The sequence below is a fragment of the Dendrobates tinctorius genome, unplaced genomic scaffold (genome assembly GCF_039654945.1).
Source record: "Dendrobates tinctorius isolate UK_male_01 unplaced genomic scaffold, ASM3965494v1 ptg000054l, whole genome shotgun sequence".
Classification (NCBI taxonomy): domain Eukaryota; kingdom Metazoa; phylum Chordata; class Amphibia; order Anura; family Dendrobatidae; genus Dendrobates; species Dendrobates tinctorius.
In genome coordinates, this window is record NW_027361722.1 from 15,654,864 (window position 1) to 15,677,688 (window position 22,825).

The following is a 22,825-nucleotide window of genomic DNA, read 5'->3' on the forward strand; positions in this document are numbered from 1 at the left end:
AAATGTGGATGATCTAACCTTCATTAAAATGAACCACGCATGGGTTTCCAAGGATTTTGTCCCACCTTCCCCTGATGACACATAGGGTGACAGAAAAATGGCTTGCTTTGGTCCACCTCTTCCTGGTACTTCACCTATTTCGCCTTTTGCATCAGCTGAATGTCCAACATCAACATATGCCACTTTCTAAAACTCCCTAACTGTGCTGCCTCCCCCCCCATGGCCGGGGTCACCACCTACCGCACGACACCGTGCGAGTGCCGTTGCCCTGGACAGGTGGGTAGGCCGACTCTTGGGCGCGGGCGCGGGCACTGGCACAGGGTTCCTCATAGTGCAATCAAGTGTCTCTGACGGTGGTGGTGCACACCCGCCGTCAGACACACCGCTGTACTATGAGGGGCCCAGTGCCAGTACCGACGCCCACGAGTGGGCCCCCCTTGCTTGGGCAGGGCCCCAGCATTTGCAATCTTTACCTCTCCCTGCTCCTCCGCTGTGTAATCTGGGCCGTCAAATCCAAACTGTGCCTGACACCGTCTGAGCCTGCCTCCTGAGACATATATTTTGAATGTGTACGCTATCCATACATGTTATCCAGGGATACGGTACCCTTTCTAACCTTTGTGCAATCACGTGCAATCCATACTGGGCCTAACACCGTCTGAGCCTGCCTCCTGAGACATATATTTTGAATGTGTACGCTATCCATACATGTTATCCGGGGATACGGTACCCTTTCTAACCTTTGTGCAATCACATGCAATCCATACTGGGCCTAACACCGTCTGAGCCTGCCTCCTGAGACATATATTTTGAATGTGTACGCTATCCATACATGTTATCCGGGGATATGGTACCCTTTCTAACCTTTGTGCAATCACGTGCAATCCATACTGTGCCTGACACCGTCTGAGCCTGCCTCCTGAGACATATATTTTGAATGTGTACGCTATCCATACATGTTATCCAGGGATACGGTACCCTTTCTAACCTTTGTGCAATCACGTGCAATCCATACTGGGCCTAACACCGTCTGAGCCTGCCTCCTGAGACATATATTTTGAATGTGTACGCTATCCATACATGTTATCCGGGGATACGGTACCCTTTCTAACCTTTGTGCAATCACGTGCAATCCATACTGGGCCTAACACCGTCTGAGCCTGCCTCCTGAGACATATATTTTGAATGTGTACGCTATCCATACATGTTATCCGGGGATACGGTACCCTTTCTAACCTTTGTGCAATAACGTGCAATCCATACTGGGCCTGACACCGTCTGAGCCTGCCTCCTGAGACATATATTTTGAATGTGTACCCTATCCATACATGTTATCCAGGGATACGGTACCCTTTCTAACCTTTGTGCAATCACGTGCAATCCATACTGGGTGTGAGAACGGCTGGCGAGCTGTTAAGCAAGTTACAGCACCTGTCCAGACAAGTACAGGGATTCCCTAGCGAGGAGACTTATTTGATTGTTTTCAATGTTGGGACAGCAATTTTTGGGGAGCACTATACTCTGGAGAATGATAGATGGGGCCCACCATACACTGGAACATTCCAAAGGTGGACATCAGACACTCGAGCAGCATTTACAGGGCCCATTATACACTAGAGCATTAGAAATGGGGCCCATTATGTTTGGAGCATTATTTGGGCCCATAAGACAGTGGAGCTTCATCCATGGGGACCAACATATACTGTAGCATTATGTGGAGCTCATCATATACTGTTTCAAACATTATATGGGACCAATGATTCTGTATGGAGAAATAGATGGGCCTCGTCATGAGATGTAAAAAGTGAGGTATTTTTCATTGTACTATACCGCTATTTATCTGCCGTATCGGAGCATGATGAGTTGTGGTATGTGTTAAAGGGGCGCTCTTTCGCCCAGGGCACATGAAAACCTGCAGCCAGCCCTCCCCCCCCCACAACTTTAGCCAAATAACCCCCATTTTTCAGTGCGTAACTTGTATTATGAAGTTAATTAAGGTTGACAAGCTTAAGTAAGAAGAATTGATGCTTTTGGCATTCAAATGGGCACTGTAGGTGTGTTTCCTGTCCTCCTCTCACTGCCGACTTTTATTCCCCATTGACTTACATTGGGTTTCGTGTTTCGGGACGACCCCGACTTTTCCCTATAATCGGACGATCTTGCTCGACCCGACTTTTGGAAAAGTCGGGTTTCACGAAACGAAACGCGACCCTAAAAAACCAAAAGTCGCTCAACTCTACTCCTGAGTCACTCGGTAAACCCCATTTTTTTGGTATGAAGGGGTGGAGTCAGTTCCCACCTGCAACTGCTGACACCACTCCTTCAGCTGCTTTACAGAGTCATTGTCCTCCACCTGGTCGGACGAGACCAAGGGCTCTGCTGCCCGTATTGCATTGTTACTGACAGTAAGCAGCTTAGCAACTGTGGCATACCGAGGTATTGTGGCCTCCTCTTCCCCACAATTCAAGAGGCGTACAGGTACTCTCCCCTTGCGGACATCAACTACCTCTCTGGCTGTCAGGACAGTGGGCCGGCTATCAGAGTACACTGGCTCTACCAATGCTTGGTAATCTTTTCCTCTGAGGCCTATGGCTGCCCGACACCAAATTAACATTTCACACCCGGCTCCGTTAATCCTGTTCATGACGCCAAAATGGGTCGCCCTCCCATGGCTGTGGGGTACTCGGAACCGGGCCGGTCTCTCAGAGGGGAATGTCACAGCAGCGGTGACCCGGTCCATGGCCCTGGGCACCCATGTAAAAGGGATGAAGTGATGGAATAAAGTTTATGAGTGAATGATTCGTGACGCCACCTGTGGTGTTCGGCAATGAAGGTGTTAAGTCAATGCTGCAGACAGATCCTCTGGGACAGATGGTGGGGTGCAGCAATGATGGTGTAGCCCTCCACAGGAAGGGCTGTAGTCCCAGGGCAGAGTAGATGAAAAGGGTAGATGTTAAGGAAGAGGGTGTGGTGTTTGGCACAGAGATGTAGCAGTGGTGGAGAGTTGGCAGGAAGAAGGCAAGGACACAATAGGGTGCAGTTTCTTTACCTTTACTTTGCTTGGCAAATGCAGTCCAGGGTCCAGATTACAGATGGCACTGGAGCAGGGTAGCCTGGAAGCAACTCAGGAATCTCTCTAGGCAGATGGGTTGTGTAGTCTCCTTCCTAGCGCTTAGTTTTAGGTACTTGCAGTACTGTGTTACACTGAAGTTCCACTTGCTTATTCTCTTTAGAACTCCCTCGTATGGCAGACAGCTGTAGCCTTTCTCTTCTGGCTCACACGTCGCTGTTGTGCCTCCGAGTCTTATGTGGCAGCTTCCTATTCCTCCGGTTTCTGTTGCAGGACCATCAGTGTCCATACAGCCTTGGATACCGGGCTCCAGATCATGCGCTATAGCTGGGAATGAGCCTGAACTCTCTGCTCAATCCCCCAGCTCTTCTCCTCAAGTCCACACACATTGCCCTCCTCACATGAACTCCTCATTTCCCCTTCCTGGCCCCCAGAGAGCAGCTCTTCCCCCAGTTTTGGGTTCAGAGCTCCAGAGCTCCCTCTGCTGGCCTGGAGTGGGAGCTGTGTTGTGTGTTGTGATTAACTGACAGAGAGACCCTTCATTGCTTCCAAGCATGACATCACACTCCCTAGGAGGAAGGTAATGCCATTGTGGCGACCATACTCCTGGGGGCGCCACACATGCGGAAAAGGCCCCGCATATGCTCTGTACAGCTCCACAACAGCGTATCGGAGCCAGAAAACCAGGGCAAATTACTTAGCATAGCCCCCAGAGAGAGGCTGGAGCGGGGGCCCCCATTATCAGCAGCACCCGCTGCCCCACTTTGGTCGGGCGTACCGCCATCTGCGCTCGGAGACTGCATCCTTCCGACTACACCAAATGTGGTACACGCAGGACGCAGTGACGAGGCGCAAGACGGTTTAGTGCTTTTAGTATTAACGTTTATAGGCCTAGAGGTAACTGTCCTCAGTTGTAGCCTAACCAACCAAAGGGGTAATAAGAATTGCCCTCGCAGGGGCTCTAAACAAGCAAACACAAACGGGGTAGAACACGACTACGCGCGGCAAGAGCCGGTCACTATAGGGCCGTGGTATGGCCGACTGCAGGTCCTTAATTGTATAGTCAACTTAGCCGTCCAGATGTCCCTCGCCGTTCGGGATGGTGGTCTTTCAGCGTAGCAGTCGCTGGGCCCAGTTGCTGAAGCGTTGACGAAGTCTTCGAGCACTCTGGCGCTCCGATGACACTGGAGCACCACAGGCCCCGGAGGAGTCCTTGGACGGATGGGCCACAGCCCCCGGACTGGGGCAAGCGGTGGCGATGTGGGGTTGCGATGGGCAGGCCACCTGCGCAGCTACCGCTGCGACGGGGAATCCGTGGCGAGCAACGGCTCCGCCCTTGACGCAGACTGGAGCGGGACAGTGGTGGCCGGCGGCGGCACTGGACTTGCCGCGGCTATGGGTAAGAGCAGAGTGGCCGCAGGTGGCGGGAGACAGGAGCGAGGCGGCAACGGCAGCGAGCTGAGGGGAGGCGGCAGCGGCCGTGGGCAGAAGCGGGGCAGCGGCTCGCGGACGATCGTCTGGGCGCCGTCCGTCTGATGTCCTCAAGGAACGTCTCTCCTGGCTCTGATAAGTCGCTCTGGTTCTAAGTCGCTCCCATGGTCTCCTGCTGCTTCTGTCCCAGTTTGCTGACTCATGGTGACTAGCGTTCCCCGCCCCTTTTATATTGGCTCCTCCCTCAGCCCATCTGTCCATCTCAACGGTCCGTCCCTGAACTCTGTCCCCCGGGAACAGTTTCCCCCGGAACCTAGGTGACGGTCCCCTTGGTTCCGGCCCGGACACTCGGCGGGGGCCCTTCTTCCCACATGTGCAGAAGGTTACGGCGCGCGTTGTGACATCATTACACCATGACCTTTTGTGCACTTGTGGAGAACCCTAACCCATGTCTCATGAAAGCTGGAAGTCCTGACTGAGTGTAAGAGACCCAGGGACTCCAGCACAAGCACCGGGGATCAGAAGACGCAGTGAGTACGGGACAGGTGAAGGTTAAAAAAAAAAGGAGGCCGGAGTTCAGAGAATGCGGTGAGTATGGGATGGGTAAAGGGGAGAAACATGAGTCAGGGATCAGAAGAAGCGGTGAGTATTGGATGATGGAGATCAGAAGACGTGGTGAGTATGGGACGGGTGAAGGTGAGAAGCAGGAGATCAGAAGACGCGGTGAGGATGGGATGGGTGAGGTGAGAAACAAGGGGCCGGAGAGGTGAGCTTAATGATTTTTATTTTTTTTACATATCACTTTTAATCTGCTCTGGGGTCTGACAAGATATTAAATTCATGGAGAATAACTTCACTGGGTAAAATTTCAACCCAGTTTTTTACCCAGCAAATTTCCTGGGTAAAAACCTGCAAATTCAAACTTTGCCTGATCTACTCATCTCAACTCTAACAGGTCCTCATAAAAAAAGTCCACCTTTTATCATCATCTCATTTTTAGATCCAAAATCTCGGGATACTTTTCATAAGATATTGGAACGCCCATTTTTTATACCAAGTTCCAAATCACCGGCATTATGACTGTTTTATATGGATTTATTGTATGTACTCTATAGATTTTTTTTTCTTTTGCTTCCGCTGTGCCGTGCGGTGTCCAACAGAGATAAGCCGTCCGGTCACAAGACTGACAGCAGATAAAGCATAAGATCAGTGTGTGGAAAGTTACTAAATTTTGTGGCTGGTCCGGCTCTGAATCCGCTCAACATCAGTCGTCTTTGTATGTAATTTTTATATCTCAAAGAGCGGAGCAAAATTAATCTTGTTAAATGATCGAATGATCAAGACATGCAGAACTGGGCAAACGTTTTAGGTGTAAAATTAATGCCGCACTAGAAGTGTTAATAGTTTCATCATGAAATATGTTATTTAATAGTAAGTAATAGTGTCCACTGTTAAAGTTTCCTGCGTGGAGTGTTTTTTTTTTCACATTGGGACTGGGAATTGCATTTTTCGAAGTTACACATCACATCCCAGAGGTGGGGGAATATCATCAACATCAAGTCATAAAATGCATTTATTCTAGGCCCAGGACTGGAGGTTACATCAGGGAATGAGAGGTGACTAACTAAGGACTAAGATTTCAGATGTTGGGCATTTGTTGGGGGTAAGTCGAATTGAAGCCTTGTCCCAGTTTCTGCTTCCTCAGGGACTGGATCCACTACACAAAATGTAAGTTTTAGATTTCTGTGAGACTTGTGGGACTCCTAGAGTGAACCCGCAGGAGCGCAACAACGAACCTCCCTCAGGTGAGCTGGCCTGGTGGACCATCCCCTATACAGGGAGCGTCAGGGGCAGGCCCAGGGGAGACTATCGCTGCGGAAGCGGATACCCGGGGACAGGCGGTAGGAGACACAAGCGGGAAGCAAACTGGGAGACAGGTAGCGGAGACCGGCGACCACAGGGGAGACTGCTGCAGATCCGGAGGAGTGCGACTGAGGAGGAACACTCAGGAGGGACTGGCGACACAGGAGGAGACAGGTACAGGCTGGGACGGACGGCACTAGGAGAGAACACAGAGAAGTCACAAGGAGAGATCAGAGGGTATGGTGGCGCAGGGTGCAAGGCAGGCTGGCAGGCAGGGAAGCGTGGGGTCTAAATCAAGCGTGGGACACAATTGATAGTCAGGCACAGAGCAGGGGGAAAGGCTACCTGATAAAGGGAGCGCGCTGCAGGACTTCCGGGTCAGGGTCCTCCCGGGTCATAGAGTGGAGGGACGGAGTGGTTGCAGTCAGACTGGAGGAAGAGTGTGTGCCCCCCGAGTCTTGGATTTGAGGTGCGCATGCGCATCCGACGGGACCCAGAAGTCGGCTGCGAAACAGGAAGTGAGGAGGCCGGGTGACACGCGCCCACTCCGGGAGCACGCCCGGAGCTCAGGGGTGGTGCGACAGGCGTGACAATTTCACATTTATTGCCTTTAATCTTAGCTAGTGATGAGTGAATATGCTCAGAAAATGTGTTATCCGAGCATACTCGGGTACTAAAGGACTGTTTCCGCCGTGCTCGAAAAATATGGTCAAGTCCCGGCGTCTGCGTGTCTTGTGACTGATTGACAGCGGCAACATATGCAGGGATTGTCTTTTTCTTAGGCAATCCCTGCACGTGTTGCTGCTGTTGAATAGCCACGAGACATGCAGCCGCGGGGACCTAAACATATTATTCAAGCACGCTGAAGTCACTCGGTTAGCACCCGAGCAAGGTGGATAATACCTTACCTGAGCACGTCTGGTCATCACAAATAATAACCCTTCACGACGGGGCCAATCTCCATTTCTGCAGTTCGTTTTTTCCTCCCCCTCTTCCCAGAACCATAACTCTTTCGTTTTTTCTGCTCACCTAGACATATGAGGGTTTTGTTTTTTTTTGCAGGACGAGTTGTACTTTTATTGTGTATTTTGTTGCAAAAATTACAATTGCAATATGATTCTTCTCATCGATTATGGTGATACTAAACATGTCCAGTTTTATATTATTTTAGGGGTGAAAAAAAAATCAGAAGTTGGCAGTAAATTTTTTTGGTGTTCTTCTGTCGCCATTTTCTGAGACCCGTAACGTTTTCATTTTCGATTTAGCTTTGAGATGGTTTATTTTTTGCGGGGCAAGACAACGTTTTTATTGATGCAATTTTGGGATACTTATGATGTTTTAATCGTTTGCTGCAGCATTATTTTGTAGAATTGCGGCCAACAAAAAAATGTAATTTCACCTTTCTTGAATTTTTTTTCCATTTACGTTGTTTACCAATGGGGTTCATTTTCATATTTTAATAACTCTGACTTTTCTGAACGCAGCAATACTACATATGTGAACCAAAAAAAAAAGTACTATGGGGGAATAGGGTGTGATATGAACTTATGGCTTTTTTTTCACATTTTTTAAAACTTTTTTTCCACTTTTCACTGTTCTTAAGGTCTTGAAGCTGCGATCATCTGATCGCTTGTGCTGTATTATTATTATTATTTATTATTATAGAGCCATTTATACTAAGACACTTTACATGTGAATACAGTGATGCCACAACACCGAAATGTGTTTGCAACTTTTTACTGTATGTCGTTACATATGTTTTTTTTGTACCGATTAAGCATCGGGACAGTTCTGTCATATGAAACCACGTTTAGGAAGATCTGACTTGTGTTCTTCCGCAAATCTATGTACTAAGTATGATTGTGCATCAAGAAGTGAGGCTAGGTCTGTAACCCATCATTAATGGTGACAGCTTTGGGTGATTATTCATGAGTGGGAGATGTTCTTTGGAAGGGTTGTCATAACAGACAAGGCAGTCTTGGTAGGTTGTGAGTGATTGTTTCATCGTTATTGTTGCACCTGTGTTGCCGCCATCTTTAATTGGGTCCACTGCACCCTGATAGTGCATTTGTTTGGCGGTCTGGTCAGGTAAGCATCTCTGCCTATTTCTGGTATTTTTGAATAATTTTTGGAGGATTTCTAAGTCCTCTTTTTGTGGTTTTGCTTGCTGTTTAGTGATAGGACTGACAAGTGTGGGGATTTTTAAATACAGGCTGCCCGGACGAGAGTGATATATATATAACATGTTGGCAGTCGTTGGATAAATGCTGCTCATTCATCAGGTGATTGGATTGTTTATGGCAGAACATAAATCATTGTTGTCGGCAGCACATCGCCAGTGTAAACTGCATATGTGCTGCTGATCAGGGCCGTGAAGTCGGTAAGCCAAACCTCCAACTCAAATTCTTCAGCTTCCCTGACTCCGACTCCACAGCACTGGTCACTACTGATCATATACATAAAGTGCAGCACAGATTCATCTCAGATAAAAGCCCAGATCCTTAAATCAGGAACAGAACAGACATATAGAGGACATTTCATAACTTTCCCAAATTATTATAAAAAAAATTACGTCACATCCTGCATCCAATGTATTATAGTCTCTATTTAAAGGGAATCTGTCACCCAGTTTTAGCCCTATCAGCTTCCGGCACCGCCATCAGGGGCTTATCTACAGCATTCTGTAATGCATTCTGTAATGCTGTAGATAAGACCCAGATGTAACCTGAAAGATAAGAAAAATGAGTTATATTATAGTCACCCAGGGGCGGTCCGGGTCCGAAGGGTGTCACGGTCCAGTCCGGCGCCTCCCATCTTCTAATGGTGACGTCCTCTTCTTTGCTACCCGTCGTGGCTCCTGCGCAGGCGCACTGCTCATCCACCGGACCCGGACCGCCCCTGGGTGAGTATAATATAACTCGTTTTTCTTATCTTTCAGGTTACATAGGGGGCTTATCTACAGCATGACAGAATGCTGATCACACCTTCTGTAAAGTAAGAAAGAAACTTGGCACTCAACTTCTGAATGAATGCAGTTGTATTTAATGCAACCAAAATAAACAAAACGTTTCTGCCTCTTGTGGCCTTCATCAGTTAGCAGACTGCTCAGAGATAGGAAAAGACCTTGGTCAAGGAAACAGGTAGGGGAGTATCTCCCTTTTAAATACGGCCGCTGGTAAGCAGCAGTAGTTGTGGGCACAATGCTGTACAGCGTCCTTACAGACGTCAAAAGAGTGTGTGCGTGCTGCCTGCAGTGACGCGGTTTCCACCGTTCGTCGGTCGCCATCCATCTTGCTTCTCCCTCGGCTCCGGCGCAGGCGTACTTTATCTGACCTTTCCCGTTGCCTGCGCACTGCAGTTCTCTGCTCTGCCCTCAACAGGGCAGATAAAATACACCTGCGCAGCAGCCGAGGGAGAAGCAAGTGGGTCGCCCTCCCAGGGCTGTGGGGTACTCGGTACCGGGCCGGTCTCTCAGAGGGGATTGTCACAGCAGCGGTGACCCGGTCCATGGCCCTGGGCGCCCAAGTAAGAAAAGGGGAATTGAATGATGGAATAAAGTTGAATGGTTCGTGACGCCACCTGTGGTGTTCGGCAAGGGAGGTGTTAAGCCGACGCTGCAGACAGATCCTCTGGGACTGATGGTGTAATGCAGCAAAAGATGTTATAGCTCCCCACAGGTGAAGCTGTAGTCCCAGGGCAGTGTAGATAAGCGTTGCAGGAATGGTGCAGTGTAGGCACAGGGATGTAGTGGTGCAAGGTGTGTGGCGCAGGAATGAGTGGAGGGCACCAGGGCATGTAGTTCCAAAGCTTTACTCACAGTCTGTTGTGCAAACAGGTGCCTGCCTCCGTGCCGTGTCCTCTGGGACATGGACTCAGTCAACCTCCAGGCCAGATGGAATACTCCTTTCCAACACTCCGCCAACATATCTGCCTTTCTGAACGTCTCCTCTTATAGCGACGTAAAATGAAGTACTCCTAGTACTGAGTTACACTGGAGTGCCTCCTGTCCAATGTTCTTATGAACTCTACTTGTACGGCAGACAGCTGTAGCCTGCTTCGGGGACTCCTTGCTACTAAGTCCCGGCTCACTATCCAGTAGCTGTTGTGCCCCCAAGTCTTGTGTGGGAATAAAGCGGTCACTACTTCTATTCCTCCGGTGTCTGCTGCAGGACCATTAGTATCCATACAACCTCGGGGACCGGGCCCCGGCCTTGCGCTTAGAACTTCTAGGAAGGGTTCTTTTCTAACCCACGTCCTCTGTTCTCTTTTACTCCTCACGTTCCGTACTAATCTTTCTTTCTATGGAAAATCAGGCTTTCAGTCTATGTCGCTCTCTCTCTCTTCCTTTTGTGTGCCAGCAGACCCAGGTCACTGGGATCTGCTGCAGCACTTCCATCCATCTATCCCTCTCTCTGGGGATCTTCTTCTCTCTCCAACTGACCAACTGACTTAAACTCTTCCCGCTCTCTTTAATGTAAACTAAGCTCCAGTCACCACCCAGCACGTTTCGTGTTCCAAGCAGGGAGCCACCAATGGGTGCTTTGCTACACTGCACGCAGGGAGCCGCCGAAGGTGCTTTGCTACACTACTTTGTGGTGTGGGGTGCAGGTGTTGGAGTGTGGTCAGGAGTCTCCACCTTACCTGGATGGTGGGGAACCACACCTCAGGAGGAGGTGCAGTACCTCTGTGGCGACTGAGCCTCAGGGGCACCACATACCCCCCGTTAAACACAGCACGTCCGCGGGCTGCAAGGAAACAAAGTTGACATTACAGGAACATACAAATTTTTTATATTGCATAATGAACATGTCTTATACTAAACTTCCCAATGTGAGAGGCACTGTTTCTTGAACGTTACAAACAATTTAACTGTCTATCTATATTTAAAGTTATGCTACCTAATTTAAAGTGCTATAGAAGCAAATTCACTATCAGCTTGAGTAACACATTTTCTAGCAACACATTTCCTTTCTGTTATCTTTCACATTTTCTCTGCATATTTTTATTCAATTCTCACATCTTTATTCAAACATTGTAAAACATTCTCTATATTTCTTTCTCAATTAAACCCTATGAAATCTGTCATTAATACTTTCACTTCACACTATCACTTTCTAGTTTCCTGTGCCAAAATACTAAGCATTATTAATAAGTGCAAAGAGTAGACATTGGACCGGCCATCATGTCTGGAAATGTCCCTATAACGAGGTAGTCCTTGTTCCAAGGGCAAGTTCCTATGTAAAACCAAGAGAAAGCACCTAAAGAGGTGCAAACTATATACATTAGCAGTTCTGGATCACTCAGCGTCCATGATCTCCACAGTTCAAGTGTAAAGGCTGCCAACCAAACTGGGCAACAAATGGATCAAATGGGAAAAACAAGAAAAACAAAAACATGATAATCAAAATAGAAAAACAAGCACAAAGGTGCAAATACCCTCCTGGGTAACAAAAGTTAGTTTAAATCAACATTATGGCTAGTTATCTCCTCCTGAGGTTCTGGAAGCTGGTTGCATGGGCTGCTTCCAGGGGAGATGCTCTGGGTGTCCAGATGGGTTGATGAATCGCTGATCCTCAGTAGAAATTTGGGAAACAGCTGCTGCCTGGGGTACAGCTGGGGTAGTGATTTGTACCAAGGGATGCTGGATTGGTACAGACATAGCTTGGCTTAAGGGTGTGGGTACCAACACAGTTTTGGTGATCACGGTGGGAGGTACAGAGGAAGCACAGGCCTTTTCCTTCTTGAAGGTGGCGAGGAAATCCTCTGGTATCCGGCGTACGTTTAAAGCGTACCAGCCACGGAGCCCTTCATGCCGTGTGAAGGTCACATATTCCCCCGGTTGGAGGTCTCAAGCAGGGTGTCCTTTCCGGAGATGAGACTCCACATCTCTCCGGCTAAAGAACAGGTCGGAGATCCGTGTAGGGTCTGCGATGAAGCCGAACCCCCGCTCGTGGTTCACATGAAGGACCTGGCCCCATCCTGCCGAGTCCCGGGACCCATAGTGACCAGCACGGGCTTTCTCCTTGAGGTCCAGATCAAGGCCCAGCACAGCCAACCTCCGCTGTTCTCTCTCCCGCTGCTCGGCTGCCAGCTGGCAGAGGGTGTCCTGGCATCGGGCTCTCTTGTCTCCTCCTCCTCTTCCTGGGACCGGCCCCTGCCCACTGTGGATCGCGGCACCACTGTCAGGGGTGCAGGTGTTTCCCGGTCCCAAACCAAGTGCAGCACCACCTGTCCCCCCGCGGTAGCCGGCGGGCACCCAGTGGCTTCCCCAACCTCCGGGGCGACGTGCGTGCCTGGTGCCTCCTGGCGGTGCGGTCTCATGTCCGGTGCTAGCACGGTGCGGGTCCTGGTGGCAGCGGTGGTAGTTGTGGTTGTCCGGTCTACGGGGGTCTCCAGTGGGACCTACGCGGCCGCGCTAGGTCCAGACGGGAGCTCCTCTTCCTCCGCTTCAGCTCCCTGAGCTTCACACAGCAGCGATGGCAACGGAGAGATTGCAGGGGATGCTGCCAGTGGTATTGCAGTGGTCACAAGCTCTACAGGGTTTGCCTGGGGGAGATCCGGTGCAGCGGTGTTGAGTACCGGTAACTGGGGTACCACGGGTGTAGGCCCCTCCAGGGCGGGCTGCCACTTCTTCCTCCAGAGCGCCTCCTGCTTCAGCCACAGTTCGTGAGTCAACTTGGCAAACTCCTCCTCCAGCTGGTGACAGATCATCCTGGAAGCCGGGTCAGAGACTTCAGTCATTGCGCCGGGGAGATTCAGCTCAACCTCCTCGCGCTCTGCAGGCCTCCTCCCTTCTCCTTCTAATATGGCGTTCTGGCGTTCCTCTTCCTGCCTGGGCTCTTTTCCCGCCACCGGCTCTCGCCCCTCCTTCTGAGGGTGGCGTCTTCTTCCTACTCCTCCATACCAGGCCAGTATACAAACCCCCCGGGGGGTGGGCCATGTCGCTGTCGCATAGAAGTTCAGACAGGGGAGGCCCAGGACAGTTTGTGGTCTTTTCTTAGGACCACCCATGTTGTCACGCCCTTCTTCACCGCGCCAGCGGCCATTTTTAGCGTTCATTTTACAGTCTATTAAATTGGGTCTTCTGCACATTTTCAAAAGATTTGAGTCTTAGGCACACAGAACCCGATGGCATCGGGTCTCGTCATCCTGTTCATGATGCCAAAGTTGGGTCGCCCTCCCAGGGCAGTGGGGTACTCGGCACCGGGCCGGTCTCTCAGAGGGGATTGTCACAGCAGCCGTGACCCGGTCCATGGCCCTGGACGCCCAAGTAAGAAAAGGGGAATTGAATGATGGAATAAAGTTGAATGGTTCGTGACGCCACCTGTGGTGTTCGGCAAGGGAGGTGTTAAGCCGACGCTGCATGCAGATCCTCTGGGACTGATGGTGTAATGCAGCAAAGATGTTATAGCTCCCCACAGGTGAAGCTGTAGTCCCAGGGCAGTGTAGATAAGCGCTACAGGAATGGTGCAGTGTAGGCACAGGGATGTAGTGGTGCAAGGTGTGTGGCGTAGGAATGAGTGGAGGATACCAGAGCATGTAGTTCCAAAGCTTTACTCACAGTATGTTGTGCAAACAGGTGCCTGCCTCTGTGCCGTGTCCTTCGGGTCAGGGACTCAGTCAACCTCCAGGCCAGATGGAATACTCCTTTCCAACACTCCGCCAACATCTGCCTTTCTGAACGTCTCCTCTTATAGCGCCTTTAAATGAAGTACTCCCAGTACTGAGTTACACTGGAGTTGCTCCTGTCCGATGTTCTTATGAACTCTACTTGTACGGCAGACAGCTGTAGCCTGCTTCGGGGACTTCTTGCTACTAAGTCACGGCTCACTATCCAGTTGCTGTTGTGCCCCCAAGTCTTGTGTGGGAATAAAATGGTCACTACTTCTATTCCTCCGGTGTCTGCTGCAGGACCATTAGTATCCATACAACCTCGGGGACCGGGCCCCGGCCTTGCGCTTAGAACTTCTAGGAAGGGTTCTTTTCTAACCCACCTCCTCTGTTCTCTTTTACTCCTCACGTTCCATACTAATCTTTCTTTCTATGGAAAATCAGGCTTTCAGTCTGTCGCTCTCTCTCTCTTCCTTTCCTGTGCCAGCAGACCCAGGCCACTGGGATCTGCTGCAGCACTTCCATCCATCTATCCCTCTCTCCAGGGGTCTTCTTCTCTCTCCAACTGAACAACTGACTTAAACTCTTCCCGCTCTCTTTAATGTAAACTAAGCTCCACCCACCTCCCAGCACGTTTCGTGTTCCAAGCAGGAAGCCACCAAGGGGTGCTTTGCTACACTCCAAGCAGGGAGCCGCTGAAGGTGCTTTGCTGAACTACTTTGTGGTGTGGGGTGCAGGTGTTGGAGTGTGGTCAGGAGTCTCCACCTTACCTGGATGGTGGGGCACCACACCTCAGGAGGAGGTGCAGCACCTCTGTGGCGACTGAGCCTCAGGGGCGCCACACAAGGAGGAGGACGTCATTGTATGAAGATGCATACAGTCTAGATCACGTGAAGTCATTATTTCCCTCTACTCCTCTTTGGTCAGACCTCATCTGGAATATTGTGTCCAGTTTTGGGCACCACATTTTAAAAAAGACATCAACAAACTGAAGCAAGTTCAGAAAAGAGCGACCAGAATGGTGACCGGTCTGCAAACCCTGTCTTATGAGGAAAGGTTGCAGGATTTGGGAATGTTTAGTTTGCAGAAGAGAAGACTGAGAGGAGACTTAATAGCTGTCTACAAATATCTAAAGGGCTGTCACATTGTAGAAGGATCAACTTTACATCTTTATTCTCATTTGCACAAGACTAGAAGCAATGGGCTGAAACTGAATGGGAGGAGACACAGATTAGCTATTAGAAAAAACTTTTTGACAGAGTGATCAATGAGTGGAACAGGCTGCCACGAGAAGTGGTGAGTTCTCCTTCAATGGAAGTCTTCAAACAGAGGCTGGACAGACATCTGTCTGGGATGATTTAGTGTGAATCCTGCTTTGAGCAGGGGGTTGGACCAGATGGCCCAGGAGGTCCCTTCCAACTCCACCATTCTATGATTCTATGGGAGGCGCCGGACCGGACCGCGATACCCACCGCACCTGCCCTCGGGTGAGTATAATATAATGTGTTTTTCTTACATTTCAGGTTTCATCAGGGGCTTATCTACAGCATTACAGAATGCATTACAGAATGCTGTAAGCCCCTGATGGTGGTGGCCACAGCTCATAGGGCTAAAATGGGGTGACTGATTCACTTTAACGAGCTTTGTCACATGACTTAGGATAAAAGTCAAACCAGAACCAGTACCATGAAACACAGGGTCTGCAAATCGAGATTCTGGTTTCACTTTTATCCTTCGCTTTTATCCAAATTTATGACGACCTTTGACACTCTCAGTGCTGGAATGAATGTGTCACATGGATTTATGTCTTTTTACATCAATTAAGGAATTTCCTTTTAAAACCTCATGGGGGCATCACAACACAGAACTAGACCCCAATCAGAGGACCATAAAACATCCAGACTCCTTATCTATGAACTGGTCCAATGTTTATATTTATGTTTCTCCCTCACCCATATTGATAGTTCTGCTTCACGTCACTTGTCTTATCTATTGCATTTTTTCTAGGCTGTATTGTGTATAAATATGTGACTTCAGATGTTGTATTAGTCTTTGCCTGATGAAGAGACCTGAGTAGTCTGGAAAGCTGCAATGTGTTACCATCTTTTCAGTTAGCCATTAAAAGGTATCAACCACTGAGGATCGCCACTAGGTGGCGCTAGATTTCAAGTCCTCTTCCTCTTGTTATGACTCCTCTGCAGAGTATAAAGATGGTCAGAGAGCTGGGTGGTCATGTCTCTGCTGTTCCTGCTCCTCTGTGCGTCTCTGTTACTCCAAGCCGGGCACTGCCAGGGTGAGTAATCTCCAGAATTATCCCTATTAACCCTGTAGACGCTGTCTCCTGCATGCTCTGTGTCCTCTGCCTCTGTTCTGCACAGTATCTCACTGATGAATACAATATTACATATGGGTGAGAATATCTCTGACATGTGGGGTCCCTGCCGTGCTGAGGGTGGTGGGCTCCGCTGGGTCTGTCTCTCCGCTGTATATTACGCTCTGATCACTTTTTCTGTAAGGAATCTGAGACTCAGACGCGTATTTTTGGGGTTATTTTTGGTCAAGTCTTCACCGTACGGTCACGAGACAGTAAAACGATGAGCATCTTCTCCGGGAACAGAGATCCTCAAGACGAATACAGAAAATAGAACGTTGTCCCCATCCTGCCGCCCCCCAAGCTCCGATACACAGATTTGGGATTATCAATGGGTCAGGGTCGGACCCCGATAGAAGGCGGCTCCCGTGTTTATGGCGGTGTAAGGGCCCTTTGGGGGCCAATAGTTCAGCTTCTTGCTGATTTGGAGGTAGAAGCTGCCCCCCGACCCCCTGTGCGGCTGCCCTCATCATCTGATATCGCCGCATCCATAAGTCAGTTTTTTTAAAAAAATTTCTCCAATTACTGCCTCTAAATGTCCCCTAGAATTACTGCTTTTTAGTGACTCTGTCCCCTTCCCAAAAATATAATAAAAAGCAAAAGTTCTGATGATCATCAAAATGGTTCTAGTAAAAACTAAGTCTCCCAGCCCCAGCCCTCACGTAGCCGCATCCACGTAAGGTTTTATGGTTTATAAAAGTAATAATAATAAATATAAATGATCTGGTATTGCTGGAATTGTAAAACATCATAGCCAGATTGCACCCAATCACCCTCCTGATAAGCTCTACTGGCCGTGCTATTGAGGAGAAATGGTGACAGCTGAGATCAGTCAGGTCCAGTCGGCCCATGCCAGATCCGATCTGCCTATGCTAGGTCCAGTGCACCTATGTTAGGTCCAGTCCGGTCTGCCGTGTTGAATTGCCGGGCCAGGTCCAGTCTGCCCATGCCGTGTCCAGTCCGCTCGTGTCCGGTCCACCCGTGCAAAGTTGGCGGGTCGGGTCCGCTCATACCAAGTCCGGTTTGCCTGCTCCCGTCAACCTGGTCTGCCTGTGCCGGGTCCAGTCCGCACGTGCCGGGTCCTGTCGGCCCATGCTGTGTTGCCAGGTCTGGTCCGCCATTGCCGGTTCCTGTTCGCCCATGCTGAGGCTAGTCCACCCATGTTGAGTTGCCGGGTCTGGTCCTTCCATGCTGAGTCGCTGGGCCAGGTCAGGTCTGCCAATGCCAAGTCTAGTCTGCCCTTACCGGGTCTGGTCCACCTGTGCTGTGGCGCTGGGACCAGTCCACTCATGCCGGTTTACAGTCCATCGTGCTGTGTCGCGGGTCTGGTCCACCAGTGCAAAGACAGTATAATGGCCCCACACAGCCCTCCGCACACTATGATGGACCTCAGATAAACCTTCACTGTATATAGTGATGTGATGGAGGCACTGTGTGCATATCGCTGTATTTTTTTTTTTAAGTCACTGATTACACAGTGGCTATACTACTACATGGATGACTATGGGGAGTGCATTATACTACATGGATGACTATGGGCTGTGCATTATACTATATAGATGATTGTGGGCTGTGCATTATACCACATGGATGATTATGGGCTGTGCATTATACCACATGGATGGCTATGGGCTGTGCATTATACCACATGGATGACTATGGGGAGTGCATTATACTACATGGATGACTATGGGCTGTGCATTATACTATATAGATGATTGTGGGCTGTGCATTATACCACATGGATGATTATGGACTGTGCATTATACCACATGGATGATTATGGGCTGTGCATTATACCACATGGATGACTATGGGAAGTGCATTATACTACATGGATGACTATGGGCTGTGCATTATACTATATAGATGATTGTGGGCTGTGCATTATACCACATGGATGATTATGGGCTGTGCATTATACCACATGGATGGCTATGGGAAGTGCATTATACTACATGGATGACTATGGGCTGTGCATTATACTATATAGATGATTGTGGGCTGTGCATTATACCACATGGATGATTATGGGCTGTGCATTATACCACATGGATGACTATGGGCTGTGCATTATACCACATGGATGACTATGGGCTGTGCATTATACCACATGGATGACTATGGGCTGTGCATTATACCACATGGATGACTATGGGCTGTGCATTATACCACATGGATGACTATGGGCTGTGCATCATACTATACAGATGATTATGGGCTGTGCATTATACCACATGGATGACTATGGGCTGTGCATTATACCACATGGATGATTATGGGCTGTGCATTATACCACATGGATGGCTATGGGCTGTGCATTATACCACATGGATGACTATGGGAAGTGCATTATACTACATGGATGACTATGGGCTGTGCATTATACTATATAGATGATTGTGGGCTGTGCATTATACCACATGGATGATTATGGGCTGTGCATTATACCACATGGATGACTATGGGCTGTGCATTATACCACATGGATGACTATGGGCTGTGCATTATACCACATGGATGACTATGGGCTGTGCATCATACTATACAGATGATTATGGGCTGTGCATTATACCACATGGATGACTATGGGCTGTGCATTATACCACATGGATGATTATGGGCTGTGCATTATACCACATGGATGGCTATGGGCTGTGCATTATACCACATGGATGACTATGGGAAGTGCATTATACTACATGGATGACTATGGGCTGTGCATTATACTATATAGATGATTGTGGGCTGTGCATTATACCACATGGATGATTATGGGCTGTGCATTATACCACATGGATGACTATGGGCTGTGCATTATACCACATGGATGACTATGGGCTGTGCATTATACCACATGGATGACTATGGGCTGTGCATTATACCACATGGATGACTATGGGCTGTGCATTATACCACATGGATGACTATGGGCTGTGCATCATACTATACAGATGATTATGGGCTGTGCATTATACTATATAGATGATTATGGGCTGTGCATTATACTATATAGATGATTGTGGGCTGTGCATTATACCACATGGAGGACTATGGGCTGTGCATTATAGTACATGGATGACTATGGGCTGTGCATTATACTACATGGATGACTATGGGCTGTGTTTTATGCTATATGGAGGACTACGGGTTGTGCAAGTGCATACTCTATAGAAGAATATGGGCTTTGCATTACATTATACAAAGGACTATGGGCTGTGCATTATACTACATGCATGACTATAGACTATGCATAATATATGGAGGTGTATTATACTAATATGGAGGACTAATGGGCTGTGCATTATATATGGAAGTGTATTATACTTTATAGATGGAGAACTATGATAGGTGGTGCATTTGTATTTTATGGAGGACTGTAAGCTATCCATTATATATGGATAACTATGGGATGTTCAATATTCTACCTGGATGACTATGGGCTGTGCATTATACTATATGGATGAGTATGCCCTGTTCAAAATACTATATGTATGACTTTGGGCTGTTCATTATGCTTTATGGATGACTTTGGGCTGTGCATTATACTTTATGGATGACTATGGGGGTGCATTATGCTTTATGGATGACTATGGCGGTGCATTATACTTTATGGATGACTATGGGATGTGCAGTATACTTTATGGATGACTATGGGGGTGCATTATACTATATGGAGGACTATGGGATGTGCAGTATACTTTATGGATGACTATGGGGGTGCATTATACTATATGGAGGACTATGGGATGTGCAGTATACTTTATGGATGACTATGGGGGTGCATTATAGTACATGGATGACTATGGACTGTGCATTATACTACATAGATGACTATGGGCTGTGCATTATACTTTATGGATGACTATGGGGGTGCATTATACTACATGGATGACTATGGACTGTGCATTATACTTTATGGATGACTATGGGGGTGCATTATACTACATGGATGACTTTGGACTGTGCATTATACTTTATGGATGACTATGGACTGTGCATTATACTACATGGATGACTATGGGCTGTGCATTATACTTTATGGATGACTATGGACTGTGCATTATACTACATGGATGACTTTGGACTGTGCATTTCACTTTATGGATGACTATGGACTGTGCATTATACTTTATGGATGACTTTGGACTGTGCATTATACTTTATGGATGACTATGGACTGTGCATTATACTACATGGATGACTTTGGACTGTGCATTATACTTTATGGATGACTTTGGACTGTGCATTATACTTTATGGATGACTATGGACTGTGCATTATACTTTATGGATGACTATGGGGGTGCATTATAGTACATGGATGACTTTGGACTGTGCATTTCACTTTATGGATGACTATGGACTGTGCATTATACTTTATGGATGACTATGGACTGTGCATTATACTACATGGATGACTTTGGACTGTGCATTATACTTTATGGATGACTTTGGACTGTGCATTATACTTTATGGATGACTATGGACTGTGCATTATACTTTATGGATGACTATGGGGGTGCATTTCACTTTATGGATGACTATGGGGGTGCATTTCACTTTATGGATGACTTTGGACTGTGCATTATACTTTATGGATGACTATGGACTGTGCATTATACTTTATGGATGACTATGGACTGTGCATTATACTTTATGGATGACTATGGACTGTGCATTATACTACATGGATGACTTTGGACTGTGCATTTCACTTTATGGATGACTATGGACTGTGCATTATACTTTATGGATGACTATGGACTGTGCATTATACTACATGGATGACTATGGACTGTGCATTATACTTTATGGATGACTATGAACTGTGCATTATACTACATGGATGACTTTGGACTGTGCATTTCACTTTATGGATGACTATGGACTGTGCATTATACTTTATGGATGACTATGGACTGTGCATTATACTTTATGGATGACTATGGACTGCATTATACTACATGGATGACTTTGGACTGTGCATTTCACTTTATGGATGACTTTGGACTGTGCATTATACTTTATGGATGACTTTGGACTGTGCATTATACTTTATGGATGACTATGGACTGTGCATTATACTTTATGGATGACTTTGGACTGTGCATTATACTTTATGGATGACTTTGGACTGTGCATTATACTACATGGATGACTATGGGCCGTGCATTATACCATATGGATCAATATGGGCTGTACATTTTACTATATTGAGGACTATGGGCTGTGCATTATACTTTGTGGGTTACTATGTGCTGTGCATTATACTATATGGAGGACTATGGGATGTGCAGTATACCTATATGGACGACTATGAGCTCTGCATTATACTTTATGGATGACTATGGGCCGTGCATTATACTATATGGAGGACTATGGGATGTGCATTATACTATATGGATGACTATGAGCTCTGCATTATACTTTATGGATGACTATGGGCCGTGCATTATACTATATGGAGGACTATGGGATGTGCAGTATACCTATATGGACGACTATGAGCTCTGCATTATACTTTATGGATGACTATGGGCCGTGCATTATACTATATGGAGGACTATGGGATGTGCAGTATACCTATATGGACGACTATGAGCTCTGCATTATACTTTATGGATGACTATGGGCCGTGCATTATACTATATGGAGGACTATGGGATGTGCAGTATACCTATATGGACGACTATGAGCTCTGCATTATACTTTATGGATGACTATGGGCCGTGCATTATACTATATGGATGACTATGGATTGTGCATTGTACTACACGAATGGTGTTGTAGAATAATTTACAATAGATATCACTCATGTAATGTAGGAAGTAAGTGAAAGTCGTAGTTACTCACCGGTTAACGGTATTTTTCGGAGTCCATGACAGCATCACGTGAGAGAGGGGATCTGCCCTTCAGCAACAGGAAATCCTACAGATACATAAGGGCAGCACTTCTCCCACGCATCAGTTGGTTTACAGAGCACAAGACGACCACCAAGGTTAATAGCATAATTTATGTACAATACTTTACACAACTATTCATTACCAGTGTACATATAAGAGGAAGAAGTGCACACGCATACTAAACTAAAGGGAGGGAATATACGGGTGCTGTCATGGACTCCGAAAAATACCGTTAACCGGTAACTACGACTTTATTTGGTCGTCCATGACAGCACCACCTGAGAGAATTACAGAGAGTAATAATTACTTTCGGGAGGGACTACAGCCTGCAGAACCCTGACACCAAAGGAGAGGTCTGAGGAAGCACCCAGGTCTAGTCTATAATGGTTGTAGAAGGTGCTCGGAGAGGACCAAATAGCTGCCTTACATATTTGGTCGATCGAGACTTCCGATCTCTCTGCCCACGAGGTTGCCATGGCCCTGGTGGAATGCGACCTCAGCTTGCCAGGAGCCGGTTTGCCTTTTGAGGTGTATGCTAATGAAATGGCCTCCCTAATCCACCTCGCTAGCGAAC

The 22,825-nt window shown here is 47.7% G+C and overlaps 1 protein-coding gene across 7 annotated transcripts in view; it reads left to right on the forward strand.

Moving 5' to 3' along the window:
- LOC141091515 (nectin-1-like) overlaps positions 1 to 22,825 on the forward strand; it is a 154,438-nt gene that overhangs the window by 58,415 nt on the left and 73,198 nt on the right. For 5 of the 7 annotated variants that reach the window (XR_012232531.1, XM_073577143.1, XM_073577144.1 and 2 more), the window contains exon 1: positions 16,152 to 16,268. The exons of 1 other annotated variant lie outside the window; for it this stretch is intronic. Coding sequence is in view for 5 of the 6 variants with exons in the window: in XM_073577143.1 (XP_073433244.1) it covers positions 16,208 to 16,268 (61 nt within the window). In the remaining variant the exon portion in view is untranslated. Of the gene's footprint in view, positions 1 to 16,151; positions 16,269 to 22,825 lie in introns of those variants that run through there. One more of the 7 variants, XM_073577149.1, reaches the window with a different exon arrangement.